The sequence below is a fragment of the Neoarius graeffei genome, chromosome 3, assembly GCF_027579695.1.
Source record: "Neoarius graeffei isolate fNeoGra1 chromosome 3, fNeoGra1.pri, whole genome shotgun sequence".
Taxonomy (NCBI): Eukaryota; Metazoa; Chordata; class Actinopteri; order Siluriformes; family Ariidae; genus Neoarius; species Neoarius graeffei.
In genome coordinates this window covers 79,155,806-79,179,013 of record NC_083571.1, presented here as the reverse complement: position 1 = coordinate 79,179,013, position 23,208 = coordinate 79,155,806, and the positions used below count along the sequence as shown (strand labels likewise).

At 40.7% G+C, this 23,208-nt stretch overlaps 1 protein-coding gene across 1 annotated transcript; it reads left to right on the top strand.

The window, feature by feature from the left end:
* The first annotated feature begins 939 nt into the window (after positions 1-939).
* On the top strand, positions 940-20,398 carry spata18 (spermatogenesis associated 18). Its single transcript, XM_060916036.1, has 12 exons — positions 940-1,026; positions 4,669-4,774; positions 4,997-5,112; positions 5,278-5,396; positions 5,567-5,662; positions 13,435-13,569; positions 13,725-13,956; positions 14,237-14,395; positions 16,243-16,418; positions 19,479-19,602; positions 20,040-20,105; positions 20,342-20,398. The coding sequence occupies exons 1-12, from the start codon at positions 940-942 to the stop codon at positions 20,396-20,398; spliced, it is 1,473 nt and encodes a 490-aa protein (XP_060772019.1).
* The last annotated feature ends 2,810 nt before the right edge of the window (positions 20,399-23,208 follow it).

Below are 23,208 nucleotides of genomic sequence, written 5' to 3'. Positions count from 1 at the left end.
TTAAATGCAAGTATATGAGAAATTCATCATATTTGCAGCATTTAGATTTATTTCTGGTGTGTTTGTAAAATTATTGTATATACACTCACTGGTCACTTACACCCAGCTTACATATACAGCTAAGCTCTTGAAAAAAAAATTATCATCAACATATTTTAATACCGTGCAAGCACAGTAGAATTTGAACTGTTATTGAGATTTAATGTATTAATGCCCTGAATAAGTACAGCACAAATAAATAATGTTTTACACGTGCATTTAAGGATGAAAACATGTCGCAAATTAGCAAATTACCCTCATTAAATTTTGGCTTTCAGTCAGTCTTGACAAAAAATTGTGAGACATGCTTCTTGAATATGAACATGGCTTCTTTTCTTTCAACTTGAGGATTTCAGAAATGTATCATGTGTTGGGGATTTTGTTTTATTAATGGCAAGAAAGCACAAAAGTGTAAATTCCAAAAGTGTCCCCAAATACCTACTCTACTACAATAACACAGTACATTACAAACCTTATAGGTTTAATTGTAACATTTATGTAGTTGAGGGGTTATTTTTACAGTTTAGTAGGGGAACTAGACTAAACCACACACCACCACACACATGTAAATAAACTCCGAAATCTAACACCTGCTCTACAGTAACAGTGTCTTCTTTACAACACGACAGGCTTGAAGTCCTTCTCAGGAATTGGACAACTTTGAGCACTCAGAGCCTGAGGGTGGGACAACTAATGTTGTTGCTACAACTAAAGAGCGTCCGTAGCATCCTATCCAACGACAAGTGCAGGATTGTGTGTGTGTGTGTGTGTGTGTGTGTGTGTACAAAAGCAGGAGGGTTGTTGTCGTGCAGGCTCTCACCGGATTAAGAAGTACAGTGTTTGTTCTGGGACGTCCTGAAGTCTTTAACAAGATTAAAGACAAGTTAGACACTGTGTAATATGGCAGACACGTTGCAGAGGCTGGTGAACACTTCATCCTACAGCGTCCTGCAGCAAAAACTAGAAACCTGGTACAAAGACTATCATGTAAGTTCATGCACTAATGACATTCATGCCATATTAAGGTTAATTCACCATGTAGGCTAAGTAGTCAAGTCTTAAATGCATATGACTGCAATTTGATCTGATATGGTACAAACATTGTGTTGGAGTTACAGAGTGTTTAGCCTACTTTGTTATAGTTCATACATTTAGTGACTAGAACAACAAGTTATTAAGATATAGTTACACCAAAGGTTCCAAGTAGGCAAAAACCAACAAACTTTTCAATCCAATGTTTGGATTTATTCACTGGCAAAGTTAGGTTGCTATGGACGCTGGTTGTCAGGGCAACCACACAACCTTCCATTCAATAAATCCAAGCTCCATGCCTCAGACTTGGTGGTGAATGAGTCTGGAGTTGTAAAGTTCTCACACAGTCTGCTGTGTCTACACACCTCACATTTTTACCAAAAAAGAGAAGATATACAACTTAGGATATTGAAGCATGTTAAGGGGAAAATTAAATGAAAATGTAAGCTGTAGGTTTATTTAGTTAGAGGTAATGAGGACTTGTCAGGAACCGTTATAACACCATGTGGAAAATGTCCATGCAGATCAGAAAATGCATTTTCATAAAACATATAGCTGTTTTACTTATACTCTCTCTCTCTCTCTCTCTCTCTCTTACTGTATATACGCTCCTGTAGCAACCTATGGGAAGTGCTGGTAGAAATGAATCACACTTCCAATGCTATTGTAAACAAGATGTTCTAAAGAAAATAACAATAATAATAATCAAATAGGGCGGCACGGTGGTGTAGTGGTTAGCGCTGTCGCCTCACAGCAAGAACGTCCTGGGTTCGAGCCCCGGGGCTGGCGAGGGCCTTTCTGTGTGGAGTTTGCATATTCTCCCCGTGGGTTTCCTCCGGGTGCTCTGGTTTCCCCCACAGTCCAAAGACATGCAGGTTAGGTTAACTGGTGACTCTAAATTGACCGTAGGTGTGAATGGTTGTCTGTGTCTATGTGTCAGCCCTGTGATGACCTGGCGACTTGTCCAGGGTGTACCCTGCCTTTCGCCCGTAGTCAGCTGGGATAGGCTCCAGCTTGCCTGCGACCCTGTAGAAGGATAAAGCGGCTAGAGATAATGAGATGAGAATAATCAAATAATAAGGAAGCTAGAAAATAACTTATCAGCTGGCCAATATACACTATATAGCCATAAGTATGTGGACTCCTGACCGTCACACCCATATGTGGACTTTCCCCAAACTTCTTAGAGGCACATGATTGTGTAGCATGCTTTTGTTTTGGAGTAGAAGAACATGATTGGTCTGGAAAGAGCCCTGATCTCAATCCCACTGAACACCTTTGAGATGAACTGGAATGCCGACTTTACCCCCAGGCTCTTGTGCTCTTAATAGTCATCCCAAAGATTTTCAGTGGGGTTGAAAAACTAAAACAAAAACATGCTACAAAATCATGTACTTCCAAAAAGTTTGGGGAAAGCCCAAATATGCATGTCATGGTCGGGTGTCTATGTACTTTGGCCATATAGTGTAGTCTACCAACTTGATAACCTCAGCCTATAGCTGGTTTAAAAAAAAAAACTTTATCGTGACTGTTTGCTGGTCTCAGAGAAGGCTGTGGCTTATGACCGATGGCTGGCTGACATTTATTAATGCTGGGATCAGACTAGATGATAATTTTATCTTTCACGATGATCACCATGTCAGATTAGGTAATCCTACACTGTAAAAAAAAATCTGTCATTTTAACAGGAAAACCCTGGCAGCTGGGGTGACCAGAAAATCCCTGTAAAAAATACAGCACCCCAGTGTAAACTTTACTGGTTTACAAAATTTAACAGTGATTTGAACAACAAATATATGTTTCGGGGTTTACAGTGCTGTTCTGTATGCATTTCACATAGTTCTACTGTAAATTTCACAGTCATTTTTTACAGTGTAGTGCCATAAATTCTTGCCATGTCTTGGTTGGGAGACTGGCAACACTGCAAGTTTGACCCTGACCAATCATTGCTTACATCCTTGCGAGTCATCAGGGAGAAGTGTCAAGAAATTGCCAATTATGGCTAGAGAAGGAATGTCAAGGAATATAAAAAATTCTGACATACTGGACTTTTTGTCTGGGTGTTGTGGGGTGTCTCAGACCCCACATTGCTGGTCTTCGATTATGTCACCCTTTTGTGATTCCCAACATTCATATTTGGGACAGATGCTAGGAATTTGTCAGTCACGACAAAATCGTGTCAAAATCAAGCTGAATTCCTGGAGTCTAATCCTGGTATTACATGCAATAGCAGATACACTGTAAAAAAAGAATAGTCGAGAATACTTGAAATTTCAAGGCAACAGTCTGCATTAAGAATTTTATGTTTTGCCAACGATGTATGCCCATGATAATCCAAACTATGATAACACTGTTATCTTTATTAAGAATTCTTAATTAAGTCAATTTTCAATTCCTCATTCTGCCAACATAGATTTCTCTTTTTGCTGAACAGTGGCATTCACAGTAGTACAAAAAGGCAATTGAGGTTCTCACAATTTTTTTGGATAGGACAGTGTAGAGACAGGAAATGAGCGGGAGAGAGAGATGGAGAGGGATCGGGAAATGACCTCAGGTCGGAATCGAACCCGGGTCCCCGGATTTATGGTATGGCGCCTTATCCACCTGAGCCACGACAACATGAGCTTTAACCGGAGAGAGAACCACATTGCCCAGCCCTTGCATTTGGGAGAGGAAACCCCATGTCTTGGTCATTAAGAGCATGTGCTGAATAAACACCTGTGGCAATTATGTATTTTCAATTCAGATTATTCACTATTGCATATTTACACATCATTGAGGTGCACCCTATCAGTTTGATGTGGATTTTTCTGTTTGTTAATAATTATTCATATTTTCTTGTCCATTCAATTGTGAATATGGAATTACTTGAACAAAGCATAATTCTATTTTTTAGAATTATCCACATCAAGAAAAATCCACATCAAACTGATAGGGTGCACCTCAATGATGTGTAAATATACAATAGTGAATAATCTGAATTGAAAATACATAATTGTCACAGGTGTTTATTCAGCGCATGCTCTGAATGACCAAGACACGTGGTTTCCTCTCCCAAATGCAAGGGCTGGGCAATGTGGTTCTCTCTCCGGTTGAAGCTCATGTTGTTGTGGCTCAGGTGGATAAGGTGCCATACCATAAATCTGGGGGCCTGGGTTTGATTCTGACCTGAGGTCATTTCCTGATCTGTCTCTCTCCTGCTCATTTCCTGTCTCTACACTGTCCTATCCAAATAAAGGTGAAAAAAGCCCCCCAAAAAATTGTGATAACCTCTATTGCCTTTTTGTACTACTGTGAATGCCACTGTTCAGCAAAAAGAGAAATCTATGTTGGCAGAATGAGGAATTGAAAATTGACTTAATTAAGAATTCTTAATAAAGATAAGTGTTATCATAGTTTGGATTATCATGGGCACATCGTTGGCAAAACATAAAATTATTAATGCAGACTGTTGCCTTGAAATTTCAAGTATTCTCAACTATTCTTTTTTTACAGTGTAATAGCTGCTTCTTAGCCCCCTATTAACTAACTGATTTAATTGACTAGTGTCAGACATTTCTCCAATCACTACTGGATCATACTGAGCTGTTCCCACAGGTGATCTCATGTGACCAGAACCTGAACCGGTGCTGTGAGCTAGTGGAGCTCACCTCAAATATCCAGGGGCACCTGTTCACTATACTCAACCTTACTGCACAAGAAGGTAGAAATCCTGATGGAAACCCAAACTTTGCCTTGCTAAGTTTGTGAGATGTTATAGACTCTTATAGGCTCTTTTTTATTACTCTGAATATGTTTAACCTTCTTCTTTAAACATGGGTTTCGCTGACAATACAAGCAATCTGCATATCTGTATTACCCGCCATTTGTTTGACCATTGTAATAAACTGCAGGAATGTTTCTGTTTTTTTGCTGTCTGCACCAGGCGGTCACTATGCAGGAGTGGACACACTTAAATCTCGCCTGCTGCCATGGCTTGGGACATGCTTCACCATGGCAAGCGCCTCTGTCTCTTCAGACACCAGTCTCAATCTTATTCAGGTAACTTCTAAATTTGTACTTTAACATTACAAGTCTTTCTTAGGTGCTGCAGAACCTGGTTTGAATCATTTTATTGTATTCGTAGTTTTTGAGCCATCCTTTTGTGTCTGGGATACTGCCTGGGTGAAATATTCTGTACTGTATGTATATGTGTGTGTTGATCAGGACAATGTGGAGAAAGAGCGAAGGATCCATGAGCTGTCGTTGTCCCATGAGAGTGACATGCAGAAGATTGAGGACCAGCTCTGTTCTACGCGCATAGAGCTGGACTCTGTCAAACAGGAGTCAGTATCAGTTCCACTTACTGAGCAGACCAAGCTACACTTCAGCACTCACTGCTACTTTATGTGACATACCCAAAAACATGGTTCCAGTTATGCTAAATGCATAGATTAATGGTCAGTATTAGGCCTAGGTCATAGCATATATAAGCTTGGATTTTATGTGTCTTCAGACTTGCTGATGCTAAGATTGAACTGGACTCCACCAAAAACAGATCAGCGACCACGCTTCTTGCCACAGAAGATGAAATACTACACCTGAAAGCAGAGTGAGTTACATACCTTCCATTAATCAGAGGACACAAAAGTAGACATATTAGACAAGCTAATATATTTTTGCACCAAATATCCATTTGTGGCGGCACGGTGATGTAGTGGTTAGCGCTGTCGCCTCACAGCAAGAAGGTCCGGGTTCGAGCCCTGTGGCCGGCGAGGGCCTTTCTGTGCGGAGTTTGCATGTTCTCCCCGTGTCTGCGTGGGTTTCCTCCGGGTGCTCCGGTTTCCCCCACAGTCCAAAGACATGCAGGTTAGGTTAACTGGTGACTCTAAATTGACCGTAGGTGTGAATGTGAGTGTGAATGGTTGTCTGTGTCTATGTGTCAGCCCTGTGATGACCTGGCGACTTGTCCAGGGTGTACCCTGCCTTTTGCCCGTAGTCAGCTGGGATAGGCTCCAGCTTGCCTGCGACCCTGTAGAACAGGATAAAGCGGCTAGAGATAATGAGATGGGATGAGATATCCATTTGTTGTACCAAATATCCATTTGTTGTAAAGCAAGTTCATCATCTTTGCAGCATCTTAATATTTTTAGGGTTGTGCTTGGATATTCTTGTATGTTCACCATAGTATATACACTCAGTGTCCACTTACACCCAACTTATACTGTACCTACATTCATTAGGACTCTTTTTCAGATACATCTTCCATATATGTAGACTTTGTAGGTGAGTAATTAGTAACTGTAGCTCATCTGTGGGCAATTTGTCAGCTTTCCACTACCCCGGCCATCAAGGAACAAGGATGACTGTAGGGCCACCATGAAATAGATATTATTTTGGTGGTGAACTAGTCTCAGAACAACAGTAACACTGACATGGTAGTGTGTGTGTGGGTGTGTGTGGGTGTGGTGCTGGTATGAGTGTAACAGGCAACGTTTGAAAATACTTGAGTAATTGAATGTACATTGTTATTATACTTAAGTATTATTTTGATGTACTTCGATTTTACTTGAGTATTAGTGAAGTTGAATACTTACATTCTTATTTTTATTTAGACCTTCAAAGTACTCATTACAAATCATGAATGTGATGAGTTCAGTTCAGTATCCAAAACATCATGACAATTCATTATCTGTGGTGATGTTCTCATCCTACACAATGTATTTAATGCTAGAGTTATCTGTGTGCGTCTGAATGATGTCAGGTTAGACCAGTATCGATTCCCAAAGATACAACCCCAATTCCAAAAAAGTGGGATGCTGTCTAAACTGTAAAGAAAAACAGAATGCAACAATTTGCAAATCTTGGAAACCCTATATTTCATTGAAAATAGTACAAAGACAACATATCAAATGTTGAAACTTAGAAATTGTATTGTTGTTTGAAAAATATATGCTCATTTGAATTTGATGTCAGCAACACGTTTCAGAAAAATTGGGACGGGGCAACAAAAGACTGAAAAAGTTGTGTAATGCTAAAAAACCAAAACCCTAATTTGTTTAATTGGCAACAGGTCAGTAACATGATTGGGTATAAAAAGAGCATCCCAGAGAGGCGGAGTCTCTCAGAAGTAAAGACGGGGAGGGGTTCACTACTCTGTGAAAGACTGAGTGGGCAAACAGTGCAGCAATTTAAGAATAACGTTCCTCAATGTAAAACTGCACAGAATTTGGGGATCACATTATCTGTGGTACATAATATCATTAAAAGAGTCAGAGAATCTGGAGAAATCTCTGTATGCAAGAGACAAGGCTGAAAACTGACATTGGATGTCCAGTTCAGTTCAGTTCAGTTCAGTTTATTACTTTATCCCAAATGGGCAATTTGATTGCAGACAGGACCACATACAATACCACACCACCATGGACACAGCACAAATTAGCAATCCAATTGCTAGACAGGACACATACCACACCACAATATACACAGCACATTACAAACAAGATAAAAATGCTCAATAAATAAATAAGATGCATATAAAAAGAAGAAATAGGTACTTAATGGACAAAGATATCTTTTTCTGATATGTGCATTCAGTAGTTGGATAGAAAAGGGGATGAAAGAGTTTTTGTACCTTTGTTTGAGAGCAATGGGAGTTTTGAGACGTAGACCAGACGGCAGAAACACATATTCAGAATACATGGGATGAGCTGGATCTTGATAGATTTGAATGGCTTTGTTAAACACCTGCTTATTAAAATATTCAGTTAAACTATCAAACTTCACCCCCACAATCTTACTGGCCACATTTACAATTTTTGAAAGTGCATTTTTCTCTTTAATGGTAACATTTCCATACCAGCAGATGATGGAGAAAGTGAGTATTGATTCAATAAAAGCTTTGTAGAACAGTGTCATCAATGTTTTGTCTACCTGAAACTTGGCCAGTTTCCTGAGTGCATAGAGTCTTTGTTGCCCTCTCTTGCACAGGGAGGTGGTGTTCAGGTCAAATTTAAGACAGTTGTCTATCAAGGTGCCTAAGTACTTATAGGATGATACAGCTTCAACATCCTGGCCATTTATGACACTGGGCCTAAAAGCAGGGGGCAGTCGTCTAAAATCTATAGACATGTCCTTAGTTTTGCTGATGTTCAGATGCAAAAAAGCATCATTACACCAGGACACAAAATCATTAATAACAGGGCCATGCTCATACTCATGGGAATCTAAAAGACTGACAATGACAGAGTCATCTGCAAATTTTAGAATATGCCTGTTAACATGCTGGCTACGGCAGTCATTGGTGTACAAAATGTACAACAAGGGGGACAGGACACACCCCTGGGGTGATCCTGTAGAGGATGTAAGGCTACTGGACAGTATTTTATTTACCTTCACCCTCTGAGATCTCTGTATAAGAAAATCAAGCAGCCAACCAATCAGGTTTTGGTCAAGGCTAAAATTGTTCAGTAGTTTCTCGATCAGTAGATGGGGTTGGATGGTGTTAAATGCTGAGGAGAAGTCTACAAAGAGCAGCCTTGCATGGTTTCCGCTTGTCTCCAGATGTTTGTACACAAAGTTAAGTAGAGTGATGGTAGCATCCTGCACCCCTCTCTTGGCCCTATAAGCAAACTGGTAAGGGTCCAGGAGAGGTTCCACTTTAAGTAGTAGCTCAGTTTTAATCAGCTTCTCAAGAGATTTTGCAATGAGAGATGTGAGGGCAACCGGCCTAAAATCATTTAAGGTTTGGGGACGGCTGACCTTGGCTATAGGCACCACTACAGATTGTTTCCATAGGGATGGGACCCTCTGCAGGGAGAGTGATAAATTAAATAAATAGTAAAAAATGGGACCCAACTGTTCAGCACACACTTTCAGTGTGCGCCCACTAATGTTATCTGGGCCAGGGCTTTTCTTTGGATTGCAGTATTTGAAACACCTAACCACACTCTGCTCATTAAATCTGGGGGTGAATGGAGGGGATACCAGAAGACTTTCCTTGAGTTCAGAATGTCTGTTGCTGAAGTCATGTGTGTCAAATCTGACATAGAACCTGTTTAGATCCTCTGCCAGAACCTGATCAGGTATGCTGTTAAACTCTAGCCTCCTTTCTCCCCTTTCCTTAAGCCCTACAATGGTCTTCATGCTATCCCAGGCTGAACCCAGGTTGTTCAATTTGAGTTGTGTTTCTAATTTATCTTTATACTTTAATTTGCCCATCCTGATTTCTCGTTTTATGTCCTTCTGGAGTTTATGCAGTGCCAGCAGATTTCCCTCCTTAAAAGCTCTACTTTTTTCACGTAAAAGACCTTTAAGAGATTTAGTAACCCATGGTTTACTGTTGGGGTAAACTTTTATAGCCTTATTTGGAATGACAGTATCCTTACAATAGGACACCCAACTGCTAATGACATCTGTTAGTTCATCAATATCAGAGCATGAGTTCTTAAACATGTCAAAGTCTGTGCACTCCAGGCATCCCTGGAGAGCAAGACAGTGATCCTCTGACCAGTCCTCAATATAAACAGTCTGTGGCTTGAGTCTCTGAAGGGCAGTTTGATATGAGGGGATAAGGTGAACACAGTTGTGGTCAGATGAACCTAAAGGTGGCAGGGGGATGGATTTAAATGCATTTTTTACTGAACAATAACATAAGTCCAATGTTTTGTTATGTCTAGTAGGGCATGTAACATACTGATGGAAGTCTCTAAGTATTTTGGACAAAGAGCAATTGTTCATGTCCCCAAGAATAATGATAGGTGCATCAGGGGATCGCATTTGGAGTGAGTGGGTAACTTGGGAGATAATTTCACAGGCATTGTTACTGTTCGCTTTAGGGTGAATATACACCAGGGTAACGAACAGCTGAGAGAACTCACGTGGGAGATAGACGGGGCGCAATGCCACCGCAAGCAGTTCGACATCAGCTGTGCAAATTCTCTCTCTGACAATGATCGATCTGCACCAGCGTTTGTTTACGTAAAGACACCCCCCCCACCAGTGTGCTTGCCAGTAGACGTTTCATCTCTGTTCAGCCGAACCGGTGTACCGAAGCCGCATAGTTTCAGATCACCATCCATATCCCGATCAGACAGCCATGTCTCCGTAAGCGCCAGGATGCAAGAGTCTCTGAACTCGTGGGAATACCGAACCTGTGCCTGTAGTTCTTCAGATTTGTTCCGAAGTGACTGCACATTTGAGAGGATGATTGTTGGCAGAGGGATGCGTGAGAGTGACTGTTTTTTCACCCTAAGACGAACACCTCCTCTGCACCCTCGCTTCCTGGTCCTGGTACTCCCAGCGGAACCCGATCCATGGTGTTGTTTTCCAGCTGGTTGTATGCTTGATAAATCCCAGATAGATGGTGAATTTGGTGGCAAGTTTGTAACATGACTCCAGCTTAGGAGAAACTCCCTGGAGTACTGGATCCTCGTTGCTGAGATTGGAGATGAGTCGCCAAGGCTCCAAACCAACCAAAACGCCATCCACAACAATAGCAGTGACCAAAGTTCCATTTTAGTTTACCGAACGACTTGATGTCAACAAAGTCAAAACTCACAGACGCGTGCTTGTCCGGAGTAATTATTACTGGTTTAAAACGCCAAAAACAAACAATAAAAACAAACATCAACAACGCACAGACATGACCTGCTGCCGGTCGCTGCATGAGCATGCGCCCTCGACATTCAGGCGAAATGTGATCTTCAGGCCTTCAGGCAACACTGCATTAAAAGCAGACATGTGTCTGTAGTGGAAATCACTGTATGGGCTCAGGAACACTTCAGGAAACCATCGTCTATGAAAACAGTTTATTACTGCATCCACAAATGCAAGTTAAAACCAGATATGAACAATATCCAGAAACATTGCCACCTTCTCTGGGCCCGAGCTCTTTTATGATGGACTGAGGCAAAGTGGAAAATTGTCCCGAGGTCTGACAAATCAAAAGTAGAAATTCTTTTTAGAAATCATGGACACCACATCCTCCAGGCTAGAGAGGAGAGGGACCATCCGGCTTGTTATCAGTGCACAGTTCAAAAGCCAGCATCTGTGATGGTATGAGGGTGCATTAATGCACATGACATGGGGAGCTTGTACATCTGGGAAGACATCATTAATGCTCAGTGATATATACACATTTCAGAGCAATATGCTGCCATCCAGACAAAATCTTTTATTTATATTGGCTAATCATTGTTTCTTGTAGCTGAATAGCAAAGGACGCAGTTCAACATGACCAAGTCAAAGGCATACAAAGGTGCCACAGGCAGCCACCATAGTACTCATATCTGACCAGGGAGCACAGTCCAGTTATTAACACCTATGGGCACTTTAGAGTATCCAATTAACCTAACCACATGTCTTTTGACAGTCAGGGAAACCCACACAGACAGAATATGCAAACTCCACACAGAAAGGCCCTTGTCAGCCACTGGGATCGAACCCAGGACCTTCTTGTTGTGAGACACCAGCGCTAACCACTACACCACCATGCTGCACATAATTTTGTGGGGAAGGTTTTTTTTTTTTTTTAAATCATTACTTTATTATTACTTATTGCTTGTTACACTGTTATTGGTCCTGTCTTGCACTTTAATGTTTGTCTTGTTAATGTCAGTCCTATGTTTGTCTATGTCTTTACATGGGATAGAGAGAAACGTAATTTCAATTTCCTTGTATGACCTGTGCATATGAAGAAACTGACAATAAACCTGACTTGAACTTGAAGGTCTTCCTTCTTTCAGCAAATCAATGCCAAACCACTTTCTGCATATATTACAATCGCATTGCTCCATAGTAAAAGAGTCCAGGTGCTAAACTAACACGCCTGCAGTCCAGACTTGTTTCTCATTTAAAACATTTGGCCCAATATGAAGTGCAAAATATGGCAAAGGAGACCATTAACTGTTGAGCAACTGAAATTGTATATCAGGAAAGAATGGGACAACATTTCTCTTTCAAAACTACAGCAGTTGGTCTCCTCAGTTCCCAAATGTTTACAGAGTGTTGTTAAAAGTAGAGGTGATGCAACACAGCGGTAAACATGCCCCTGTCCCAACATTTTTGAAACGTGTTGCTGACATCAAATTCAAAATGAGCATATATTTTTCAAAAACAATAAAATTTCTGGGCAGCACGGTGGCGTAGTGGTTAGCGCTGTCGCCTCACAGCAAGAAGGTCTGGGTTCGAGCCCCGTGGCCGGCGAGGGCCTTTCTGTGTGGAGTTTGCATGTTCTCCCCGTGTCCGCGTGGGTTTCCTCCAGGTGCTCCGGTTTCCCCCACAGTCCAAAGACATGCAGGTTAGGTTAACTGGTGACTCTAAATTGAGCGTAGGTGTGAATGTGAGTGTGAATGGTTGTCTGTGTCTATGTGTCAGCCCTGTGATGACTTGGCGACTTGTCCAGGGTGTACCCCGCCTTTCGCCCGTAGTCAGCTGGGATAGGCTCCAGCTTGCCTGCGACCCTGTAGAACAGGATAAAGTGGCTACAGATAATGAGATGAAAATAAAATTTCTCAGTTTCAACATTTGATATGTTGTCTTTGTACTATTTTCAATGAAATATAGGGTTTCCATAATTTGCAAATCTTCACATTCTGTTTTTATTTATGTTTTACACAGTGTCCCAACTTTTTTTGGAATTGGGGTTGTATAATAAATTATCTAGGCAGCAAGTGAAATCCTAGCTAATGGTAAATATTGATTATTAACATGATATCTTAGTTTTGAATAACTCATTCATTATCAAGCTGCATTGTGTTACTGATGACCAGCAAATTTAATACAGGTTAGAGGACGTTTTCAGGCAAAATGTTGTAGCTGCTATTAGAATGAAAATCATGTTTTAGAAAAGTTTTTGGATATTTTAAATTTTCTTTAGTATTGTTTAAATTTTTCATTATCTTTGAAACGTTTATGTTTTGATTTTTTAAAACTTTTTAAAATACTTTAGTACTTTTAAAAGTAGCAACCTTTTTTCTTTCACTCCAGACAATTTTTGGCTGGATATGTTTACTTTTAATTGAGTAACATTTTGACACATTATCTATACTTTCACTTGATACAATATTCATACCAGTGGCATACTACCATATCATGCCGTGCTTCGAATAGCACACCACCCAAATAATATCCAATCAGTTGTGGTGCCATTCCATTGATGGATGGGGTAGAAAGCGGCCTGAAAGTCTAGCAACAGAAGGACTAGAGTCAGTAATTGAACATCTACAAAAAAGAGAAAATTTGTAGCTATCAGGAGAAGAAACCTCCCTTCTCCTGTCTTCATTGTTGAATGTTTTTCCCCTTTCTTTATCACATTCTTTTGAAGGAGTGAACACTTTTTAGCCATGGATTTCCATTATTAAAATGTGTTGTGTGTTGTTGCAGGTTGCGGATGGCCTATGATCAGGTGGACCTCTATAAGAAGAAACTGGATGTGTTGGAGGACTATGAGAGGCAGGTCAGATTACTGAGAGATGAGGTCACTTTTCTCACTGCTGAGAAATCCATGCTACAAGAAAGGTAAAACACACACTCTCTCTCTCTCTCTCTCTCTCTCGGTGATCACTTACACAATGATCTAAATCACAATCTAACATGTTGTACACCAAGTCACAGATTAGAGTAACAACTAAATTCTGTTCAGTACTGGATGATTTACTTCTTCCATGTCTCAGGCTGGTGAGGAGTCGTTCTCCCAGTCCTCTTCCTCGGCGGAGTCGTAACAGCAGTCCTGTGAGGAGTGAGTCTCCTACGCGTGCCCAACTCACCAGCTCATCTCGCCATGCCCGGCTCGTGTCACGCTTCTCTGATCTGTACGCCATTGAACGGCTGGAGGCCCAGAGCCTCCTCCGCCACTACATCAATGACCTGGAAACAGTGCAGAGGATCATCTTCATTGCTGCAGTGGTACGCAGCAACATTTCCGACTGCTTTACGTTGGCATTTTGTCTGGCAATGTCAAACTTTTGTGTTGTTTTTGTCTAATTATGTCAATTTTCATGCATATATTTCTATTGCTCTTCAGATTTAATTATAAAGATCTTACAATTATATTATAATATCTACAGTACATGAGCAGATTAAATCAAAATTCCATCGTGTCAGTATGATAATTTTGCAATAATGTGTCACAGTACAATGATGCACAAAGAATAAATGCTGATTAACCTTACTGTTGAACCAACAGGAATCATTTCAGGCAGCTAAATTGGCCTATCGGCAGTTTAAGCTGCGTGTCAGGAAAACTCTTTCTCCTACACACGTGGGTCCTGAGAGTCTGGAAGATGCTATCGTGGACTACATTGTCAGAAACCTTGACCTTTACGATGTGCAGACAAGTGTCAGTGTATGTCCTTTTAAAGATTTTTTTTACACATAATATATAATGACAGCATTGTGAATACAATGCTCCATTTATTCAGGAGAGTTTTAAGGGTTAGTACCAACAGCTCCATGCTGGGGACCACTAATGTCAGTTATATTGCTTTGATGAGGCTGCAAAAGACAGGGAGCTGCAGTGTTCATTACACACAGCAGTGACTAACACTAAACTCAATAAGTAATATTATCGCCATAAAGAGGGACCACTACCCCCCCCCCCCTTCCCAACCACTGAAAGGTATAACATTCAAGTTTTAAAATGTCTTACTCAGACAAATAACCTGGAAAATATGTTGAACATGATTAAAAAAATACAATGGGTTAAGCCGTGGCCTCAGCACAGATGCATTAAGTTGTCGAGAAAACATTTTTGGAAAACTGGCTTCTGGTCCAGAATGTATGTTTGCGTTTGGATGGACCTGCTGTCAGCCATTTTGTAGACACTCTACAGTAAGGATGTGCGTGTCCATCACTGAGGCCTGATGCGAACATATCTTGATGTCAATGATCTAATATACAGTATGGTGCAAAAGTCTTAGGCACATGTAAAGAAATGCTGTCAAACAAAAATGGCTTAAAATAATGAAATGAAATGTTTCAACATAAAAAAAATACTATAAATAGCAGTAAGCCATAATAAATGAAACAAAATCAATATTGGGTGTGAGACGACCCTTTGCTTTAAAAAAAAAACAGTAGTCTGAGGTACAGTGAGTGCAGTTTGATAAGGAAATGAGCTGTAGGTTTTACTGAGCGTCTTACAGAAGCAGCCCCAGTTCTTCTGGACACTTTGACTGTCACACTCGCTTCTTCATTTTGCACCAAAACCCAGCAGCCTTCATTATGTTTTCTTTTTTAATCTGAAAAGTGCTCTCTTATGGAATATGCTGCTCAGATACAAACTTTTTTTTTCTGTAACGTTTAATTTTGTGCTGGAAAACGAACGTTTGGACTTTACAATGTTTTTGTACTGACTCGATAATGTAGAAGTCATAAAATAGAAATCTATAACAAGGTTTGTATGAAAAAAGGGTGCCTAAGACTTTTGCACAGTACTGTATATGATATAATTCACCCCATTGCGATGCAATGTGATTCGACACGATTTGATTTATCACATTGCGATTCAACGTGATAAGATGTGATGCAAAAGAATATGATGCTATACAGTTTGGTATGGTACAAATAGTTTGATTTTATTTCCTTGCTTTTTCAGACAGTAAATCATAAATTAACTAAAAATCAGATTTTACTGATGCAAAGATGTTACAAACGATGAAGCATAATAAGTTCATCCCAAATTGTATGCGGTGCACACTTTTTTAATCAGTGCAATCGCATGCCTGCACACCAATGCAAACTGGTGAATCTTACAATCCCTACTCCACAGCCATCATAGATCTTGTGGGTGGAGCTTTGTGAACATGGGCAGGAATAGTGGGAAGGAATAAAAAAAATAACTGAAATATTAGAGAAGTCTAATCTTACCTAAGCACCTCATAAATCACAATCATAAAGAGCTAATTAAATGGCGAAGTATTGCTATTGTCAGACACTAAGAATATTCTATTTAGGTGTTTTGAAATACATCAGAAAGCAGTTATTGATTTTCTTTTTCATTGTTCAAGATAGCAGGCAATGCAAATTAAAGGCATCAAGGAAACATGGTCAAACTTTAACATGTATCAATGACCTCTCATGCATTCTAGCCAAGCATTTTAAAGATAAAGTTTTAATAGTAGCAACACTGTGATGTGAATGTCACTCATAATTAAACTGTGAAACTATAGCCTTGTGTTCCCCTTGTTCCAGGATGTGATCAACTCCATGAACGTGAATCCACGCATATCCTTCCCTCCAGAAGTGGACTTTATGCTCATCAGTAGTTTCATCAGAGAGACGTGTCGAATTGCTTTCGACATGCAGACGCTGGATCCTCCCCTGGACCTCGCCTTTAGCTCTGATGGAGAACTCTACAATGATATCAAGTGAGACGATATCCAACCTTTTGTAATTTTCACACACTACCATACCACAAATGGTGCAGAATGAAAACCTCAACTTCAACATACGCAATGGTTTAGATGGACTAATTGCATTTTTCTACTGGACAGTGCATTATGGGGTGGCTCACTAAATTCACTATAATCCATCAGTTTGTTGGTATTGATAAGTTAGTGCGGGTGTCAGAGATAGATGAAAATCATGGAGAGCAGTGATTTTTTAATGTTAACTATATAAATGTTAATTTTTTTCAGTTGGTACCTTATATTAGCTACTTATACTGTAAAAAACAAGGTTGGTGTGGCTCCATTGCCTTCCGTTCAATAGAAATGAAACCAAAATTCCTCCACTCTATTGTCAAACTTGGATCCAGAGTCTGCGCAGTAGAGACGAGAGTTGATGTCAGTTACACCCACTCATTTGATAGGCCCACCCACTGGGAATGTCCCCTTCTCCCCATACCAAGGTTCAGAGCGTTGCAAAATGTCTTCATTGTGGCAGCAACTCAGCAACAGCAAAGGCACTTTATTCCTGAATATCCAATTTGTCCGATAAGTGTAATTTATCAACAGTAAAAGTGCAATTCATGTATGTAACTTAATAACATATTCAGACACCTTATAATTCTGAATATAGCCAGTGACAATAAACTGAATGCCATTAGCTATCAGTAGGCTTATGTTACATATGCTAGCAACTTATAGGTAGCACTACAGGACATGACTGTCAAAATATTTAAGTTGAACAGTTATAAGAAATGATAAAACAATGGTAGACTAGGTTGCCTGACAAACTGAACTAATAATGAACAGACATGGTGCAATTCAGGTGCTGCATCTGTCTTTTCTGATCAAGGCTGTCAACCACTTCATTCCCAAGTGTTGCCACACCTTTTTACGATATACACGTAGTTGAATAACATTTCACAAAAGGGTGGCATGGTGGTGTAGTGGTTAGCACTGTTGCCTCACAGCAAGAAGGTCCTGTGTTTGAGCCCAGCAGCCAATCAGGGCCTTTCTGTGTGGAGTTTGCATGTTCTGTGTGGGATTCCTCTGGGTGCTTCAGTTTCCCCCAAAGACATGCAGGTTAGGGTAATTGGTAGCTCAAAATTGACCGTAGGTGTGAATGGTTGTATTTTTCTCTATGTGTCGGCCCTGTGATGATCTGGCGACTTGTCCAGGGTCTTGCCCATAGTCAGCTGGGATAGGCTCCAGCTTGCCCGTGACCCTGCACAGAATAAGTGGCTATGGATAATGGATGGATGGATGGACATTTCACGAAACTCATTTTTTGGGGGAAAAATAAAAAAATATACAGAAAAACTTAGAGAAAAATAACTGTTCAAATTAAACACTGTAGATGGACAGACAGTTTAGATGAGAAAACTGACATGGAAAAAAGGCTATTTTGTAACTGAAACATACGAGGATAGGCGGAGCTACATGTTATACTGCATCCAGCCAGATGGGGCACTAGACCTGTTGTGGCTTCACTTTTTTGAGCTGTTATTCTTTCCATGTTTTTTTTTTTTAACAGTTGATGACTTGTACATACATTATTTGATTATTAGATTAGCCAGTGCCAGGTAGGTAGCAAATGGTAGTTCAGTCGGTCATGACTCAAAGCTCTACAATTTTTTCCTGAGAATGGGTAAAGTCAATATACCTGTGAAAATGTCTCTCATCTCATCTCATTATCTCTAGCCGCTTTATCCTTATACAGGGTCGCAGGCAAACTGGAGCCTATCCCAGCTGACTACGGGTGAAAGGTGGGGTACACCCTGGACAAGTCGCCAGGTCATCACAGGGCTGACACATAGACACAGACAACCATTCACACTCACATTCACACCTACGGTCAATTTAGAGTCACCAGTTAACCTAACCTGCATGTCTTTGGACTGTGGGGGAAACCGGAGCACCCGGAGGAAACCCACGCGGACACGGGGAGAACATGCAAACTCCGCACAGAAAGGCCCTCGCCAGCCACGGGGCTCGAACCTGGACCTTCTTGCTGTGAGGCGACAGTGCTAACCACTACACCACTGTGCCGCCCCTGTGAAAATGTTATGACTACAATTTGATATTAATTAATTAATAACACTCTTTTTACCACTTTGAGATTATGAGCACTTTGGGTAATGGAAGTGTGACTGGTATGAAGCAAAGGAGTTTCCACGACCAGTAGGGGTGAGTAGGGTTGAGTAGGGGAGTAATAGTATGTAAATTTACAGATATAACCTTGTTCTATGAACACTGGATAACCACGAGGCTCATCTATCACCTTAAGCTGAACTAAATGAAGGATTTCCAAAGGGAAAGTCAGCCATTATTTCCCGGTCTGAAAACACCACATACATCAAAAAACTGATATTTGCCAAACCTACTAGAAAATATTATCGTGACCCATGGATAAAGATCTCTGAAATACTACACTTACCAATCGAACAAGTGAAAAAGTCGACACAGTCAAATTTGGAGTTCGCCAAGTTAGTTCATCGTCAAACTAACTTGCCTGACTCGCTTCAGTGAAGTTTATGGAGGAACCCACAGGACAGGACAGGACTGATGGCTATTAATATTTTGGTCACCGCAGCATTTAGCGTCAAAGATTCTCAGCACGTGTGTAAAAAAGTATCCAGATGTTGAAGCACTGAAGCTGGTGTTGTATTCATAGAACAGGGTCACATCCTTAACCTTATGTTGTTTGCACTGTATTTGTATTGCATTGTCTGACATACGTCACCATCCAAAGCCTCCGTGTCACTTTGGCACACATGCTGCTATTAAAGCAAATCTATCTGTGGGTAGTATTGTATCCAAAACTCGTCATTTCGCAACCTCCAGAGAACTCTTTCTTTAACAGATAGCCTTGTGCAATGGGAGACCGAGACAGGCACTTCAGGATACAGATAACATGGGCTTTGCTTTTCATACTGTGCCACACCATCCAGTGGAGAAACTCTATCTTCCGTTCCAGACACGTGCATACATAGAAACAGAAGTTTTCTAAAAACCTAATTTCGTCTTATTTTTCCCCCTCAGGTACAGGCGTAGTTATGATTCAGAGTTCACTGCACCACTGGTAGTGTATCACGTGTGGCCTGCACTGATGGAGGGAGACACGGTTATAGTGAAAGGAGAGGCTGTCACCAGGAGAGGGGCATTGGTACACACACACACACACACACACACACACACACACACTCAATCAGAATCAGTAGAAAGCTGTCAAAGGAAATTGCTTTGCTCCACGCCACTGTTTCTCTCTGCTCAGCATTCAGGAAGACAAACAGGGTCAAAATAGAGCATCATTAATTACACACAGGTCAATGTTCATTCATTAAATCACCCACTCCTTTCTCCAAGACTCCTCTCTCCATTCACAAAACGCAGTTAAACCACATACCGTACCCACTGCTACATGGTGTGTAGTGGATGTTCATTTTAATAGTACTGTATTTTTCTAAGCAGCGTACATCAGTATTTGGCCTAACAGTAGTTTCATATGTTGGGTGTGTTAGTGTTGTTGTAGCTGTGCTTTTCTGCAGTGTGTGTGTTAGTTCTGTCACAGTAACTTTCTATGTCGTGTGTTCTGTGTGTCAGTGGAGGAGCCGAAGCCGCAGCTGCAGTCCAGTTCGCTCTCACTCAGGAAGCCCCGGCCGCACACTCGTAAGTTCATTTTAATTTTTAATTCTGTCAGTCACACTCAATGATCCTTTGACATTTGTTTACTAAGGAACTTTTTAAGGTATTGGTAAATGTGTGTGGTAGATAGAACGCTAAGTTCTGCATTCCTTTTGCACATACTTTCTTGGTCGGATGGTAGGTGGATATATTCTCCAGCTCATTACTGATGTGTAAATATGTTTGGTTACCCCACCCCCACCCCATACACTTCCTTTCAGATGTTCAGTCGTAGTCGGAGCCCGTCCCCTGGACGTCTCTCAACCAGTCGACTGTAAATTTCACCTGTGAAGCCACGCCGAAGGTGCTGAAAAGACTCGAACCCTCATTTCAATCCATAATTTCCTTTTATCTAATTTTTCTCTTCATACAAAGCCAATGTCAGGGGCGTCAGATGGACACCAGGAATATGCTTTAATAAATAAGGACCACTTCCACAGTCTACATGCTAGTGCATTACACTGTAGCCTTAAAATAATTTTTAAAAAAGCTCTTATGAGCAGAAAAGATCTTCATTCTTTGGACTATAGCCAGGGCCAAGATACATCACAATGCATTTTAAAATAAGATACCTGTGCTCTAATTGTAAGTGTATCAGAATATCTCATCTCATCTCATTATCTCTAGCCGCTTTATCCTGTTCTACAGGGTCGCAGGCGAGCTGGAGCCTATCCCAGCTGACTACGGGCGAAAGGCGGGGTACACCCTGGACAAGTCGCCAGGTCATCACAGGGCTGACACATAGACACAGACAACCATTCACACCTACGGTCAATTTAGAGTCACCAGTTAACCTGCATGTCTTTGGACTGTGGGGGAAACCGGAGCACCCGGAGGAAACCCACACGGACATGGGGAGAACATGCAAACTCCACACAGAAAGGCCCTCGCCGGCCACGGGGCTCGAACCCAGGACCTTCTTGCTGTGAGGCGACAGCGCTAACCACTACACCACCGTGCCGCCTGTATCAGAATATACTACTGTATTTTTAAAATGCTAAAAATACTTTTCCAAGTGAACAGGAAATCACTTCACAAACCTTATATTTATTTGATCTATTTCTTCACCAGTACACTCACTCGGTTGATTAAGTGGACGATGTTTGAGAGCCAAAGCTTTTCTCTGCCTATTGAGGCCTGCCATAAACCTGGCACATGCAACCAGTCAACAGATCAAATATTTTGACCTGCCTGTTCTATCCCACAGCCACAGATCAAGGTTAGTTTGAAAATAACCAACAGGTTATTGTTTAACTAACAGTTTGTTCATGACTCATAATTGTATCATAATCGAGTTACTTGGTGTTTGGTAATGAAGGACCTCCTCTGCATTGGCAAAATGACAAACAAGCCATTCATAAGCAGACAACTGATAGCACCTTTATCCATAGCAAGTAGTTTCTAAGTAATTAATTCATCATTTATTTGTTAATCATAAATATAATAATAAATTATGCGTCAGGCTGTCATTCATGCAATGGTATGCACCAAACAGCTACTTCAATTAGACTGCAGTCATTTAGTAATCATTATCAACCATTGGACACCTATCAGGAAGTTGAAAACAAACATTTTAACACTTAATCAACAATTTTAAAATGATTCATATGTTTTCATAGGGCGGCATGGTGGTGTAGTGGTTAGCGCTGTCGCCTCACAGCAAGAAGGTCCGGGTTCGAGCCCCGTGGCTGGCGAGGGCCTTTCTGTGTGGAGTTTGCATGTTCTCCCCGTGTCCGCGTGGGTTTCCTCCAGGTGCTCCGGTTTCCCCCACGGTCCAAAGACATGCAGGTTAGGTTAACTGGTGACTCTAAATTGAGCGTAGGTGTGAATGGGAGTGTGAATGGTTGTCTGTGTCTACTGTATGTGTCAGTCCTGTGATAACCTGGCGACTTGTCCAGGGTGTACCCCGCCTTTCGCCCATAGTCAGCTGGGATAGGCTCCAGCTTGCCTGCGACCCTGTAGAACAGGATAAAGCGGCTACAGATAATGAGATGTTTTCATTTTAAACGTAACCAGAAACACAGTCACTCTAACCACTGAACATATTGAGAGCTGCAGAAAGTGAGTTTAAAGGATGCATACATATTCACAACTGAGTAAAAACATTTGTTCCATCTCCAAAAAGGCTAAATACTAAATGTAGATCAGATACAACAATAAAAACAAGCCTGGGCAACTAATTTACTTACTGGGCAACTTTATGATGTCATCACATAGACATCTCACAGAAAGTATTTCACAGTATTTTTAAACTCTAAAAAATACAAAACACTAAATTATTTTGATACAAAATATGAAGCCATTTTCATCGACCCTATCAAATACAAATTATAAAATCCTATTTTGTATTTGAAATACTGTAGGTATTTGAAATACATGTATCATAAATACTGCCCATTCCTGCCTATACCTACGGCAAAGGTGCTCTGTCTGATGAAGACCGCAAATTTTTAAAGGTGCTATGGTTTCAGTCTTTCCTATATATAAGATTTTATGTGTGGATAGTGTTGATTATTTAGACTGTATGCTGTTCTTTAGTTTCTCTCTAGTGTAGCCGTCTCCACTCCTGCCCAGTAGCACTTTGAGATCTCGCTCTGATTCTACTACAGAAGTACACTGTGTGTTCTGGATGATAGACAGAATGATTTTTTTTATCATTGTCCCAATATTTGTGCGAGATTTCTCTCAATCAAAAAGCATAGTCATTGAAAATACATACTTCATTACTTAATTAGTTGAACATTTACAAAATGTTGGCATTTTTAAAGTATAATACAGATCAATAGCACTACTTGTTTATTTTTTAAAAAATAATGATCGATAATCATTCACTGCAAGATTGTTTAAACTACCAGTCAAGTATCATGAGCATGGGTTTTCCTATTTACACTCACCGGCCACTTTATTAGGTACACCCATCCACCTGCTATTTGATGCAGTTATCTTATGAGCCAATCCCTTGACAGCAGGACAATGCATCAAATCATGCAGATACAAATCAAGAGCTGCAGTTAATGTTCACTTCAAACATCAGAATGGGAAAAATTGTGATCTCAAAGTGTGACTTTCACTGTGGCATGGGTGTTGG